Source organism: Phlebotomus papatasi, chromosome 3 (genome assembly GCF_024763615.1).
Source record: "Phlebotomus papatasi isolate M1 chromosome 3, Ppap_2.1, whole genome shotgun sequence".
Taxonomy (NCBI): Eukaryota; Metazoa; Arthropoda; class Insecta; order Diptera; family Psychodidae; genus Phlebotomus; species Phlebotomus papatasi.
Genome location: NC_077224.1, coordinates 85,322,581 through 85,337,451, shown reverse-complemented (window position 1 = coordinate 85,337,451; position 14,871 = coordinate 85,322,581). Strand labels below are relative to the sequence as shown.

At 32.9% G+C, this 14,871-nt stretch overlaps 2 protein-coding genes across 2 annotated transcripts in view; both read right to left on the bottom strand.

The window, feature by feature from the left end:
• The window catches only part of LOC129806147 (fibroblast growth factor receptor homolog 1), a 103,292-nt gene that overhangs the window by 11,167 nt on the left and 77,254 nt on the right, over nucleotides 1-14,871 (bottom strand). The window contains exons 8-9 of the mRNA XM_055854524.1: nucleotides 4,520-4,674; nucleotides 4,249-4,427 (exon numbers count right to left, since the gene is read on the bottom strand). Of these exons, the coding sequence (XP_055710499.1) occupies nucleotides 4,249-4,427; nucleotides 4,520-4,674 (334 nt within the window). The remainder of the gene's footprint in view (nucleotides 1-4,248; nucleotides 4,428-4,519; nucleotides 4,675-14,871) is intronic.
• LOC129806148 (uncharacterized) lies at nucleotides 8,251-13,985 on the bottom strand. The gene is made up of 2 exons (XM_055854525.1): nucleotides 12,723-13,985; nucleotides 8,251-9,012 (listed from the first exon to the last, which is right to left on the bottom strand). The coding sequence occupies exons 1-2, from the start codon at nucleotides 13,876-13,878 to the stop codon at nucleotides 8,564-8,566; spliced, it is 1,605 nt and encodes a 534-aa protein (XP_055710500.1). The 5' UTR covers nucleotides 13,879-13,985; the 3' UTR covers nucleotides 8,251-8,563.

Below are 14,871 nucleotides of genomic sequence, written 5' to 3'. Positions count from 1 at the left end.
ACGAAATTCATTGACTCATATCATCTGAAATTTTATTAAATTCTCTGTCTGCGTGCATTAAAACCTCAAAATTGCCAAAAAGTGAGTTGGCCCCTTGTAATTTCCAAGGAGCGATATCTATAAATAGAAATTCTGGGAAATTTGTCATGATTATTAGATGAAGAATATTATTTCCATGAATTTTACCAACAGACAATCGATTAAAGTGTGGTTCTCGTGGCCTTTTTTTGTGGTCACAAGGGACGAAAGAATGGAAATTATTGTCTGCTTTTGCAAGAATTCCACTTAAAATATTTGAAATATGTTATTTGGCATCTTGAATTTTTAATACTATAATAGGACAACATTTCAGAGCTTCCGGAGGATCTTTTTATTTTGCTTATATTATATATATATCTTATGCCTTGTCTCAATTCCTTTCATAGGCTTCCCGTTCCACAAAGTCCTTTTTCGCTGAAAGCTTGGTTGAATTTTTAAATGAATTTGCTGACTTGAATATAAGAATATTAAGTACTATACCTTCTTTCATTTTCTAATGAAGGTACAAGTCATTAAATGAGAGGCTTTAAATTCTCAAGTAGTATTGAGATCATGAATAATTGCTGCAATATTTTGATGACTTTCTCCAAGTCTAATTAGTTTATTATTAAATTATTCCACTTCAAAATTATTACTTTGAAATTTTCGGGAAAAGCCTCTGTGAAATATTATACTTAATTGTGAATATTTTTTTTATCGGAAATTAAAGATTCGCTCCTTTACGTCTTTTATTCTACGACTAATTTAATTTTCTCTCATTTTATACGGTTACCTAATGTCCTTCTATAATTTAATTTACTTCTTGAATTATTTCTTCATTTCCATTGTAAATATGAACAGGAAGTAAAATGAAAGAAAGATAACACTGAAAGAGAAGCTTTATTTTAGGCAGGGCCCCATAAAGCGTAATAAGAAGTGAAGCTATTTTTCACTTTTCCTTGTAAAAATTTTGCACATTTGCACCGCGCCTTAAACAAATTTGCTCCTAGTTTTTGTATTATTTCGGCGAGCATAATGAAATATGTATTTTTAGATAGCTTTTAATGCGCGATTTCGAAATATATCAGACTGATAAGTCAATTCTCTTTAGGAAAAAACTTGCCAATAGTCTTCAGTGTCTCTATGCAAAAATGTATGGAAAAATGAAATGCCGAGAGGCCCTGATTTTAGGTGATGTACACAATAAAAGGAATTACCTTCGTTCTCTTTACAAGATATTAGAAATATTTATTGAAATGTCGTTCAAATTCCTTCTATAAATATTTCCTTTTTCTTTGTCTAAAATATTGATTGGACAATACGGTCAAATAGGTGGAAAAAATTGAATTGACATGAAGAATATAATTCTTCCTGGGATATATCCTTGGCATCAGGCGTAAAACTGAGCTAAAAAGAAAGTGTCAAATGCGCAAAATATGTTTTTCACTGATTGGGCCTTTTGACGAAATTGATTTAAGGGGTTAATATCTGTACAAGAATTTTTTTTCTAAAGATAAGAGGTTATGTTTAAAAGTAAGGTTATAGTTTTATACATAACCTCGAAGATAAAACGCACTGCAATATTATATAAAAGCAATACTAAAGCAATACTACTACTCTGTACTAAAAGCTTTTGCTAAACTCTTGACTAAGACTATACATTTTTTTTCAGCAAAAAGTTCTTTAGAAACACAAAATAGAATATCTAAAGATTGTATAGGGGAGACCGGGGAGGTTTGGGACAGGGGTAGTGTGGGACAGGGCGATTTTTTCAATTAATTTTTAAAATAAATGGGATTTAACCACTATTGTATTGTAGGCAATATTAAGATGTATCTTGACTAAAAGAATGGATATCCTCAGTTTTATTGTTTTAATTCTATGAACATTTTTTTAAAAATTGATAAAAATAGTATATTTTTAATTTCTCAGTTTCGCTCTTTGTATTTTATGTCAGCGATATATTAATCAAAACTTTTTTATCTCAATAGCTAGCAATGTAATCTGGGAACATATATTTTTATAAAAGTTTCAGAGATTATACGCTCTTGTTTTTTACATAAAGGTTTTAAATACCAAAACTGCACGCGGGGATGTTTGGGACACCTGAAAAGGAATAAATGGGACGTTGATTTTCGACAAGATTGTATAGGTGGCGTGCAATTTTTTTTTGTGAAAATGGAAAGTAATGCCCAGTTTCTACTGGAAATCTCCCTCTAGTGCAAACTTTACCAGTTGAGTAGATTTCTCTAACTACAGGGACAATTAAACCATCATTGTCTTGGGAATCAATAATTTCTTCTCAGAGGATATTCGATCTTTGTCCAATCTCGTTAAAAACTTGTTTTTTAGAAAATTTCCCGAACAAGTTCTCCAGAAAAGACAAGGCGAGAGATAATTCAGAGAAATAATGAGAAAACAGATACAATGCAGTTGTCGTAAAATCAAACAGGAATCCATCAATGAGTTCAAAACTAAGAGTTGCAAGAAAATCTACTCGCCTGAGGAATTTGATAATCATGATTGTAATATTTAGAATAAAAAAAGAAAAGAAAGGTAGATGGAAAATAAGAAGAAAATACTTTAAATAATTAATTGGCAATAAATGACTTTACTGTACAAATAAAATTGATATTAATTTCTAAGTATGAAAAAAAGATTAAATATTTTTATTTCTATTAGAAATATTTTTAATCTAGTACTTAAAATTAATTAACGTGTTCCAGCAATACAAATTATGCGAGAAAAGACGCGTCCCAAACATCCCCTTTTGTGTCCCATACTGCCCCAAATCGGGGAGGTTTGGGACAAAGCGTCAAGTTAAATGTTTTATCTTCTCCAAGAAAACTCAGTTGTTTTCCAAATTCTATCGAGTACTTTTTATAAAGTCAATACCCATAAGTATCCTATATACCGCATAAAATTGTAATACACTATCGTGGTTTTTTGGAATAGTGTCTCAAAGTCAAAACATGAAAAAGTATCCCAAACCTCCCCGGTCTCCCCTATTGCATATTTTGATATAATAAACTACTCTCAATTTTCCATAAAAGTGTGTAGAATTTTCCGGGTCATATATGACCCTATTGTCCCCAAGGGTAACAGTGTTTTCGTCCCAAACCTACAGCGAAATGTAGTTGGGACATTGTTTTTCTTTGTGAAATGCAGGTGGGACATCATGCTCCTGGACATTTCATCTTATATCTAATGAATTATAACATATTTTGCAATATTTTAGAGTATTCTGCAAGCGTCTCATATTGTGCAATTGTATTGTGTGTGAATAAATATGTAGATAAGTTTATTTTTTCCAAATATCACTCAAAACATTGTGACAGTGACTGTTCAAGGTATTACCAGGAAGATTCCTTGAACACCAGGAGTACAGTGTTCATCAAGACCATCCAGTTTCCCATGGTTTTGGTTAAATTAATAACTTCAAGCAAAAAAACTCTTAAAAAGCCCGTGAAATAGATTTTGAAAATGGTATGTACACTTCCCTTGAGGACAACAGGGTCATATATGACCCGGGGTTTTTCCGAGTTTTCACGCAATGGAAATTTTTTTTCTCTCTACTATTATATTTGATCATAAAGCATTAGGAAAAACTCAATTTTACATGAATTCATCTGCTGTATAAAAGTGGGACACGTAAGAGTTAATGTGTTAAAGTTTTTAATATTACCGTATACTTCATGCTAGCAACTCATACCCTCAACGAAATACCTTGGCTGTCCTCTAATTCTAATTTTGTGCTTGATTTATACCATCTGCGCCTAAATGGGTAAAAAAGCTTGCTAAAGCTTTAACTCCTTTGCTTTGTCACTATTTCTTCCTCTGATAACAATTTTTTTCTTTTCAAATTTATATATAGAACTTAATTTTCTGTAAGTGATATTAGATGAAAAGATACAAGACCACCAGTTGTGCTCCTATGCCCGATTTCCAAGTCCTCAGTTATTTTGATCTCACATCATGTATTATATATATTTCCTTCTCTTTGATTTTGGTCAATACCATTTGGAATGAATATTTGTCCATATTACTGTGCGCCTCTCTTGAGACATTCACCCCTTAAATCTATTTTGTTATGCTTCACCTGCTTCCATTGACTTCTACTTATATCAACAGAAGTACTTTTTGAATAGATTTTCTCTTTTCATCTATGCGTATTTTCTCAGAATTCCTATCATTATGTTCTGGCAAGAGGAAAAATATATTATGACTTACGACTGTTGAGCCAAATCGGGATACTTGAGTGCAACACCCATTGGGAGGCCATTTGGGGTGGATGGTGGGAAGTTGAGAAACTTTCCAAATGCTCCAGAGGGTGATTTAGTTGTCAGGGTGGGACAAACAGCTGTTGATCGTGATTCGTGCTTAGCACGTACCTGACGCAAATACTGAAGCTGTTTTGGATTATCAGGTGAAAGAAGTACAAAAGTAATCGTTAGTGTCAAGGTTTTTTTGGGTGAAAGACAATATTTGTGGATTTTCTCACCAAATCCCCACAGCCAACATATTCCATCACCATATACAGTGGCTGTCGGATTGTACAGCAGCCCAGAAGAGAAACAACATTGGGATGTCGACCCACTTTCTTCATTGTCGCTATTTCACTGAGGAACTCCTCAAGTTCATCAGCTGTCGGTTTTTCTGCGAATGAGAAAAGCAAAAGGGAAAAATCACTATTGATCCGGGATAATGGTGTCTTTCTTCGCATTGGCTTTTAACCCAATAATCTGATTCCAATTACTTCATATAAAAGTCTCTTTATAGAAAGCGTAAAAGTATCCTTCCAATAATGAATTTTGCCTATAACTTCGGTATAAATGGAAAGAATTTTGATGAGATAACCTGTGCCAAGAAAGATTATAATTAAAATTTGAAGCTATATCAAAACTGTAGTAATAAAAGCCCAGTGAGCCCAGTAACTAAAAGCTTTAAAAAGCTTTTACTTACAGATATACAGTGGGTGTCAATAGTTTGTTGCCTTATGCATGTTTGAGAAATCAAGTGAAAAGAGATGACAAAGCGTCCAAGCTTTGAGGAATGCTCGAACTCACGAGACAGAGCTCACTGTGAATTAGCTTTTTGCATAATCTTTTGGAATCACTGAACTACTAGAGATTAAATTGATTCATAAATCAATCACAAAAGCATTTGATAATCAATAAATCGGTACTTAACCGATTCATTACCGATGAAAACCGATGCAGCCGGATTCTAATTTGCAATACTTTTCTAAAAAATCAAATTTTAAGCAAAAAGAAAAATGAGCCTTCCAAAGTAGTTGACCTTTGACCTTCCATAATTCGAAATGGCGAATTTTCCTGTCATAAGTATGTTTGGGCAAAATGTTCAACTGGACTAGCTCTAAAACATATCCGAAAATCATTGAAAAAACTTGGGCCAATTTTGAGAAAAATCGAAAAGAAATTTTCCAAGGGAATATTACTAAAAAGGGGATGTAAAATTATTCTAAAATCGGTTATTAACCGGTTCATTACCAATGAAGACCGATGCAGACGGGTTCGAAATTACATTATCTTTCCAAAAAACCCAAATTTTACCAAATCGGTTATATAATCGGTTAACGAATGGGCCCTCCAAAGTAGTTGACCTTTGACCTTCAATAATTCAAAATGGCGTATTTTCCGGTCATAGGTATGTTTGGGCGAAATGTTCGCCAGGACTAGCTCTAAGACATATCCAAAAATCATTGAAAAAACTTAGGCCAATTTTTTGCAAAATTGGAAAAACCTCATTTTTGACCTATTTTTGAGGGATAGGGAACGTATGAAAGGGGAGGAGGGAAAAATAAAGAGGTTGGGCACGAGATAATGTCATTTGAGGAAAGGTCACCGAAGACCGGAAGTCGATATCTCTTACCGTTTAAGCTCCAGAACAGTGCAAAGTTGAAAAAAAAAGTCGATTATATAACTGCTCTCTCTTTGAGTTCGAGCAGTAAAAATGATAGAAAAAATATACTTTTTCAAATTTTGCTTTTTTGCAGATGAGTTCCCTGATCCGTAGATATTATTTATATTTTTCAAAAAAAAATTAATTTCATTTCATGTCAAAAATAATTGTTTTCCAAAAGTTGGTCATTTTTTAAAAATCAAAAGTTTGTTGCCTCATTTAAAAAACTAATTTAAAAAGGTCCAAACACGCAACCAACTTAATGTAAACCGGTTACATTATGAGTTTAAGTCATTTGAGAGGCAAAGGTGGGTTTGTATATTTTTAAAGTTGTCAATGGTAAATATATGTATATAAAAATGATGATAAACAATAAAAAATAGTCTGTTTTTTTTAATAATTTATAATTTAGGTTAAAAATGGCAAATTACAGAAATTTAAAAGATGGAAAATTGTCCAGAGATATTATTAGGATTATTAGAATGAATCTGCGTCGTTCATCGCCAAATTTTATGGAAAATCGTGTCAGTGTATACATAAAATATTCAAAATTTATGGTAAAGAGATACTAGTACATTCGAGATCGATTAAATCGGATGATATTGGGGTGTCATACAGGTAGTAGTACCCCACGAGATCTCCAAAAATCGTTCATTAAAAATAGAACATTTAAACGATATGAATAAACGCTATATAGGTTTGAAGCGTTACACTCAGCTCTTCGTTATCCGGCACTTCGTTATCCGGGTGACAGCTGCCAAACACTGGCGGTTGATGTATTCAAAATTATTTTTACTAAAGATGAAGTTTCTCCAAAGTGAATTAAAGTATTATTATCATTGTATCGAAGTTTTTAATACATAGTTGTGATAAAAAATGAAACATAAGCACACCATGAAGAAAATTCTCTTGTTCTTTGTCAGACAGAAAATAAATTCATACAGCACAAAATAGAAAAACCGTTAATCATTCAAAAAACCTAAATGTCATTTTGTCCCTACGTAGGCCGGATAATGAAGAGTCGAGTTTATAAGCTTTGCAAATGATGAGTTCAGTAATAACCTTACGAAAAGACAAATCTACTCCAAAGCTAACCCGTTAAATCATTGCTCTACCTGCCGATTTTACTTGGAGGTTTTTTGAATTGTAACGGTATATTCCAGTAGATACAGAGAAAATTTGTAGATTTTCGGCAGAATTTCTGCATAGGAAATCTGCATAGTCTCTATTGTCTCAACAAAAATATTGTTGATTTATGAAAAAAACTGTAGAAGTTATAAATAAAATGGTATGTTCTGCTTAACAAGCATTACCGATTAAACATTTTAGATAACTAAAAAGATGCGAGCAAAATACTAATTTCTTAAAAATCGCCCATGGAATGGTACAAAGACATGAAATTTAGGTCGACACTGTGTTTAAAGTTTTCACTTCACTATTCTCTACTTTTAACACGGCGTCGCAGAATTTTTTATTTTATATAAACACTGTAATATCACTAAAAAACACTCTATTGAATTTTGCATACAAAATTCAATGAAAAATATTCCGTCTTTTCATACACAGCTGTCTGGAAAGTCTGGAATGTAGAAAAAAATCTGCAGAAAATCGGCAAAATATCTACAGAAATTCGTCAGAGTGTGCACCAGGATTCGTCAGAAAATCTGCAAAATTTTCTGACGAATTTTGTCCCAAGCCCAAATAAAATTCGTAGGAATATCTACAGATTTCTCGGCAGATTTTCAGCAGAGGTGTAGATATTTTCTGCAGAAATCTTAAAGATATCTGACGAAATTATTTGACCGGGTGTCAAGAATACCGAAATTCGAAATGGCAGAACAAACAGCGCTACAGCGACGAGTACGTGAACTTTCACTTTAAGCTTCCGATAGATTTTCCAAAAGATTTTGGAATGAATTTTTCTCTTCGGAAGGTTATTACTGAACGAGAGGAATAAGAGACTTCCCCAAAAACCTTAAACTAAAATTGCAGTTAAACATTTTAAAGGGGGATTTAAAGTTCTTTGAAAGTTCTGGATCCTTAGAGTGCTTTTTGACGCTTTCGATTTAACAGGGGATCAGGTGTATTTTATCTCTTTATACTCTTTTACAGAAGAAAGGGAATGATAAATTTTTAAGACTCTTCCACCCAAATATCTGTGGTTTCAGTTCTGCTTTTATAAATTCGAAAAGATGATTTCTACTCTTAAAAGAAGCACTGTCCTTTTTGTCATAAACCACTTGCTCTATGAGCTCTAACTGTAAAGAAGAATTTTAAATGCAAAATGAATACCATGACGACTTTAGGCAATTGGGGCATAATGCATTTTATTTAATCTGTTGAATTTTCCTTTGATCCGACAAGTGTTCAAGTTATCAGTTCTTCTTTGAGTGGGTTGAATATTCAAGATTCTCTGGTATTCCCCAGACAAATCGTAAAATCCCGTGAGATGTGCGTGTTTTGGTGAAAAAAAGTACATTTTTATTCCACTAGAAAGATATTCATCGATGAAATTTTCTATTAATAATTTTGTGTAAACATGACAATGAGGTTGAATATTCTCAGGTATTGTTGCTGCTAGAATGCTTTTTCCTCCGTGCCAATTACAAATTAGACAGGAATTTTAATTATGATGTGATTCTGTGGCTAAAACTCCCGTGACAATCCCACCCAGAATTCCCGATGTCTTGCTATTTAATTCATCAAAAGGATTTTGGGTGTCCACGCAAATTAATCTTCCAAATGTAGGATTTGTGCCACTGTCATTTTGCATGGAAAGTCGTGTGAGTCTATCATGAATGGAGATTATTGTATGCTTCCCACCACAAAGTCGTTTTTCCGTCCTTTTTGAGAGAGGATCTAACATTTGAGTTGTAAAAGCTTTCCCTCCACATCTTCCGGTTCCATTGACTTTTGACTTGGTTGATTGAATTTTTGTTCTTCCCAAGGGTTCAGCAATTACTGAAGCGAGACAATTTGGTTCCCGAAGTCGCATGGTTACGTATCTATTGCAAGAAATGCAAGTCATATCTCCGAGAATCTTACTTTTCCCACCAGCTGCATCTTCAGACACTGCAAGATGTTATTGATTACTATTATGCAAGTGTATAGCAAGAAAAATTACAGCGCAATGCAAAATTTAATAATTTAATGTTCTCTAACAAGGTTTTACTCCATTAACAGTTGATTTTTCAAAAATTCGAAGATCGATTTCGAAAGTCAAAAAAGTCATTTTTACTTCTCGTTTCGTCCGCTTGGTGGCCGTATTCCTGTTCGAATTTCAAAGTATCGAGTGCCAAAATGTTTTTGCTTTCTTTTGGGAAAAATCAGAATAACAAGACTCATCTCGTATTACTAAAATATGTATATAAAACGGAATAAAGGATGAGAGAACTAATAATTTTGTTTTTCTCTTTGAGATTTGATGTTGAATACTAGTATTAAAATAAGTAATTTAGTATGTAACTGTGTTATTTAAATATTGTTGCTAAACAAATAAACAAATAAGGCAAAAGGGTCATAGTAAAACGCAACAAAATTAAACATAAAATGATTAAATAAACTCACAATGTACTATTTACTATGTTGTTAAAGTGATAGAGAAATTCAAGAACATTACTTTTAAACTGAAATGCAGATATTTTAATGCATTTTACAGGAAGTGAATTGCATTTCCACATATTCCGATCCGAAGTATTTGAAGTTGCCTATGATAACAGGAAATATTTTATGTCAGATTCTGGGAGCCTTTTTACATTCCCAAATCCGGAGATTTATCGAACGCTGTTTTTTCTAGAAGTACACAGAAATAGTTATTCATCCGTCCTAAATAGAGGTATTACAGTTGGGGAAAAATAGGGATAAGAGAGTGATTCCAATGGTTTCAGGGAATTTTTTGTTATTCGCAATTCTCATTCGTAGGAGCTATTTTTTAAGCCCAGATACAGAGATTCAATATTAACTTCAAGTTCAGGAAAAATCATTTGAAATTTAAGAGACATGGCACATTTAGTCATCAAATGACGGGTTTTCTTTGTGTCACTTTTACACAAAATGACAAAGTTCATTTCAAATTAGGTTCATTAAACCATATTTCTCCCACATTGCTACTGAATTTGAATGAAAATTCCATGAATGGATATAAATTTCGGAAATCGAACAGAGAGGGACAGAAAGAGTAAGAAAGAGAAGAAGAAAAATTTTGCCATTCAAGCTACGATCGCGACATCTACAAATGTGAGAAATTTGCCTGTTTGGTGGTGCCCCAAACTCTGTTTTGTAATTGATTTTTTATTCTTTTAAAAAAAATGTGAACATTCATTTCTTTAATAAATACATAAATATTGGCCTCAATTCTGAGACCAATATCAAGATCAAAATTTCAAGTTGTCAAATATTTCCAAAATCAAGAGTTCATATTCTGACGCGAAGCATTTATGGAACTTAAAATGTCTTAAGGCGTCTACACATTGAGAGCAATTTTCGTCAAAAATTGCGTTTTTGACAGAAATTTGACGTTTCCACCTACAAGGATGCAGGGAATTTCCTTCAAAAAAGCAATTTTTGACAAAAATTGCTCCCAATGTGTAGAGGCCATTAGCTAAGAACCAAGATTTCAAGATTTTCCACACTTAACGAAACGCCACTTCTGACAAATATCTTTATTTTTCTGTTGAATTTGTTGAAATTTCGTTATACAAAATCGGAAAATTAATTATAGAACGTAATAAAGAATAAATAAACGGTCATAAACGGGAATACATGAACTGCAAACCAAAGTTGTGTCGTGTGATAAACCAGGAAATACTTATGCAAGATGTGATTCTTTTGCAGGTATTCTCAGGGTGTGCTGTACTGAGACCAAACTCAGTACTTTTTATAGTAATTCTCTTTTTGTATCATCTCTTATAGAAATATTCCTCATCAAGAACGATTTCCGCATGAAACTCTTCAAATTGTGACTATCTTGAAAATTCCCAGCATCTCCGAGAGGTTCTTGGAATTATTTCAAGAAAACAGGAAATTTGACATCTTCAAATCTTGAAATAATGGTTCCAGAATTGCTAATCTTGATATCCACACGGTTTGTGTCTTGGATTTCAAAATTTCAAGACATTTGACAGATTTGACGTCTTGATTTTGATTTTTTGATTTCGGAATACCAAAATCTTGAAATTTTCTTGACCTTGATCTTGTTCTTGGTGTCAGAATTGAGGACATTATCCCAAAACATGTAGGAAAGTACTGGTGTAGTAAAATTTTATTTAACTTATTTTAGTTTCATTTTCCAGGTAGATATATAAATGACTAAAATTATAAAAATCTCACAATTTTACGAAAAAAAGATTCTCATTTCTAAACTACTTGAACTATGTGAATCATTCTTTCGCTGAACAAGCATTCATATAGTATCTATAATTTCATATAAGACTCATTCTCTAAAATCTTTTACTTATTTTAAAAATCACAGTGTTTGGTGGTACCCCTGTATGGTGGTGCCCCAGTTTCCCCTATAACTAATTTTTATACAAAATTCTATTAAATTACCCCTGAGGTGTATTTTGAGTAATATTTTGAGTATTTATAAATTGATTCAAATCGGTTGTGAACCGGTAATGAATCGATGAGTAATTTTTATTCCGAAAATTAATTCTAAATATTACTCTTGTAATTATTTTACAGGATCCTTTGAGTGGTGTATGAATCGGTTTTATATCTGACCGGAAAGATATTAGAAAATGTATTTGGAATATTCAATGGAAATTTTATTTCAATTTCCAGGGAATGTTCTCAAATATATTGAACCGCTGAAATACAGTGGCGGCCAAAATAATAGAATCAGTTTGGAAAGTTTATATTTTTTTATCTTTTGTGTATTTTCCCAATTTGTTGATATAATTCTGAAGAAGAAATCTCCAAATTAGTAGAATCGTAGGATAAGGGTTTTTTGGCCGCTAGAGGTTTCTATTTTATACAGAATACGTCAATAGTGAAATTCAGTTCGGCCAAAAAAAATTGGATGACTGTCATTTATGGTTTCTAAATACGGCTTTTAAACTTAGCCGATTTATAGCCCACATTCTTTTATTTAAATGAACGTGGTCCTATCGTGTTTTTCAAACCTAATTTCACTATTGATCTATTCTGTGAAAAATAGAGACCTCTAGCGGCCAAAACAATACTTATTTGACGTAAGGTAATTATTTGAATATTTCTATATCAAAATTATTTAAACGAATTGGAATAAACAAAAATGCTAAAGGTAAAATAGCGGTCTTTGTGGAGGTGGTTCTATTATTTTGGCCACCACTCTATACTGAACCGCTTCAAATCGCTTTTTTGTTCGAAATTGAATTATTATTAATCGATAAGTAATTTTTGTCCGAAAATCAATTTTATTACTCCTAAAATTATTTTGTGGGATCTTCCGAGTGATTTATAAATCGGTTTAAATCGGTTAAGAAGCGGTAAACGGTAAATGATGCGAAAGTACTTTTGAGGGATAGCATTTAAGTTACGCGTTCGAGCCCTTCGTAAAGCTTGGGACGCTTTGCCACCCCTTTTTTAATAATGCAAACGATCTGAAGAAAAATTGGAGGGGTCAGTGAAGAACGGGTTACGTTATCTACTACTGTTTAGCCTCTATTAAGCAATACATAGATAAAAATAAGAAATAACGGACAAATCCCAAAGGAGTCGCAATGTATAATTGTAAAACCGTAAATTATAAATAAATTGCATTGCACTGCAAGTCATTGGTGTAATCAAAATTGATTCTTTACCTTTGCTATCGGTACATTTTCTAATTTTAGCCAACTTTTGATCCAATTCAAGCAATTGCTCAGCAAATAATCTCTCGAGTCTCTTCAAGTCCTCCATTAATTTCCTTTCTATTTCTGACAAATTCATTGTGATGCTCTCAACTTTTTCTTTAAGTTGATTTCTCTCACTTCGATTCCTATCCTCCAGAAATTGACTTGCATTTTTCCACTCGATTATAGCTGATTCAAAACTTTCCATTGATAGTTTTTCGCGCAGTTCAACACGGAGACATTTGACGGCATCTAACTTCTGATCAATGTGGGAGTACTTTAATTCAAGGGAGTTTAATCTTTTGTTGAAAGATTCAGCGACCTCTTCTTGATTAGATAATGTAGGTGTATGTTGGTTAAAAGTACTTCCGGGAATGATATTTGAATCCCTTGTAGGGGTTAGACTTGGGCTTTCGGTGGAGGAAGTGGATGGGAAAATGGGTTGAGTTGCTTTTTCTGGGCCTAAATGAACTTGAGATTCAAGTATCTTGGATTCTTGAGGTAAGGGCATGGATTGATGAGCTTTTATATTAAGTATTTCATTGTCAATAGTAGCTATTTTTGCGCTGTGCTGGTCTATTGTATTCCTCAGAGTATACAAATCCAATCTAAGTCCAGAGATCTCCGAGGATTTATCTGTGATAGGATTGTCATACAATCGCTCATTGTACCGATTGTACCCATTATTACCTTGAGGAGTACTTTCAATCTGAGAATTACTGTCGATTAAAAATGAATTCACTGCAGTATCTTCTTCAGTTCTATTCAAACCAGAGAGAATTTCATTGTTTATTCTATTGGTAGTTCCATTGTTTTGTATGTGGTTTTCCAACTCTTCAACTCTTGACTCCAGTAACTTTAAGCTATTTTCTAAATGCACAGAATTCCCATTTTGTAAATTACGATTACCATCCACCCTTCCATTATCAATCGAATCACTAATATTTACATCCGGATTCTGAGGTACAGAAGCATCAGAACCATCAGAACTAATTTGGCTTCCAATATATCCCAAATGCTTCACAATCTCATGCAAAAGCTTATGAAGGGATCTAAAATCCACAATATTTTCCAAATTTAGTGCAGAGTCAATAAGCATGGATAATTCTTCTTTGATTGAGTTCATGATTTTCCGATTTCATGCACCAAATTTCAATAAAATTTTCCGGGAAAACGAATTTGATGGCACAGAAGAAAAAAAATAAACAAATTGAATCTATTCTCACTTTGATTTCCCTATGAATAGAATTTAACTGCGAAGAAGACACTTTCAAAGCTAAAATTTCTCTTGCAGATAGGAATTTACTATTGAAAATAATTTTGAAAATAGCGCTTCTAATTGGTTATTATAGAGATCCATATTATGTGCTATTTTAGTCGACAGTGCCTAATTAGTCTCACTAAAATATTAAATCAATAAGCTAAAATTATTATGTTCCATTTGTCAATTTTATAGAAATACAAAAATAGGGGAAATTAATTAGAGAATTTTAATTGAATTACTATAATGAATTAATTAGGATTTTAGCCTTTTCACTTTTCAGCAAATTCCTTTTAAATTATTCATATGAAATTTTTTGTATAAAGCGTAGGGTAAAGTGGTACAAGTTGGACAGTGGTACAAGTTGGACAATGGTACAATTTGGACAGGGCTTTTCGTCTTGATAAATTTAGTACTTCATTTTTATTTGTATATTTTTAATGCTTTAGTTTTATAATTTGGTTTCTTGTGCTTAGAAACAAATTTTGTACTGTATTTATCAAGAAAAAAGCCATGTCCAACTTTTATCGGCGAATTGTCCAACTTGTAACACTAATTCCAAATTATACACTTTACCCTATGTATTTTCCAGAATGCTGAGCATGATTTTTTGGCTGCTTACTGATGATCACATACAGGGAAGCTCCCTTTCACAAAAACCCTGAATAAGGAAATGACAATCAAGGCATAAAGAGTCAGAATACCCCATCTACGGAACAGTATGGTCGTACCTACCCACTCTGGAGATAATGCGCATTATTTTCTTCTGTAGCACTACAATTGGGTTTAAAACGTTTGAACAACAACATCCCCAAAAAGGAGCGCCGTATCTCAATCTGGATTCGATCATGGCATAGT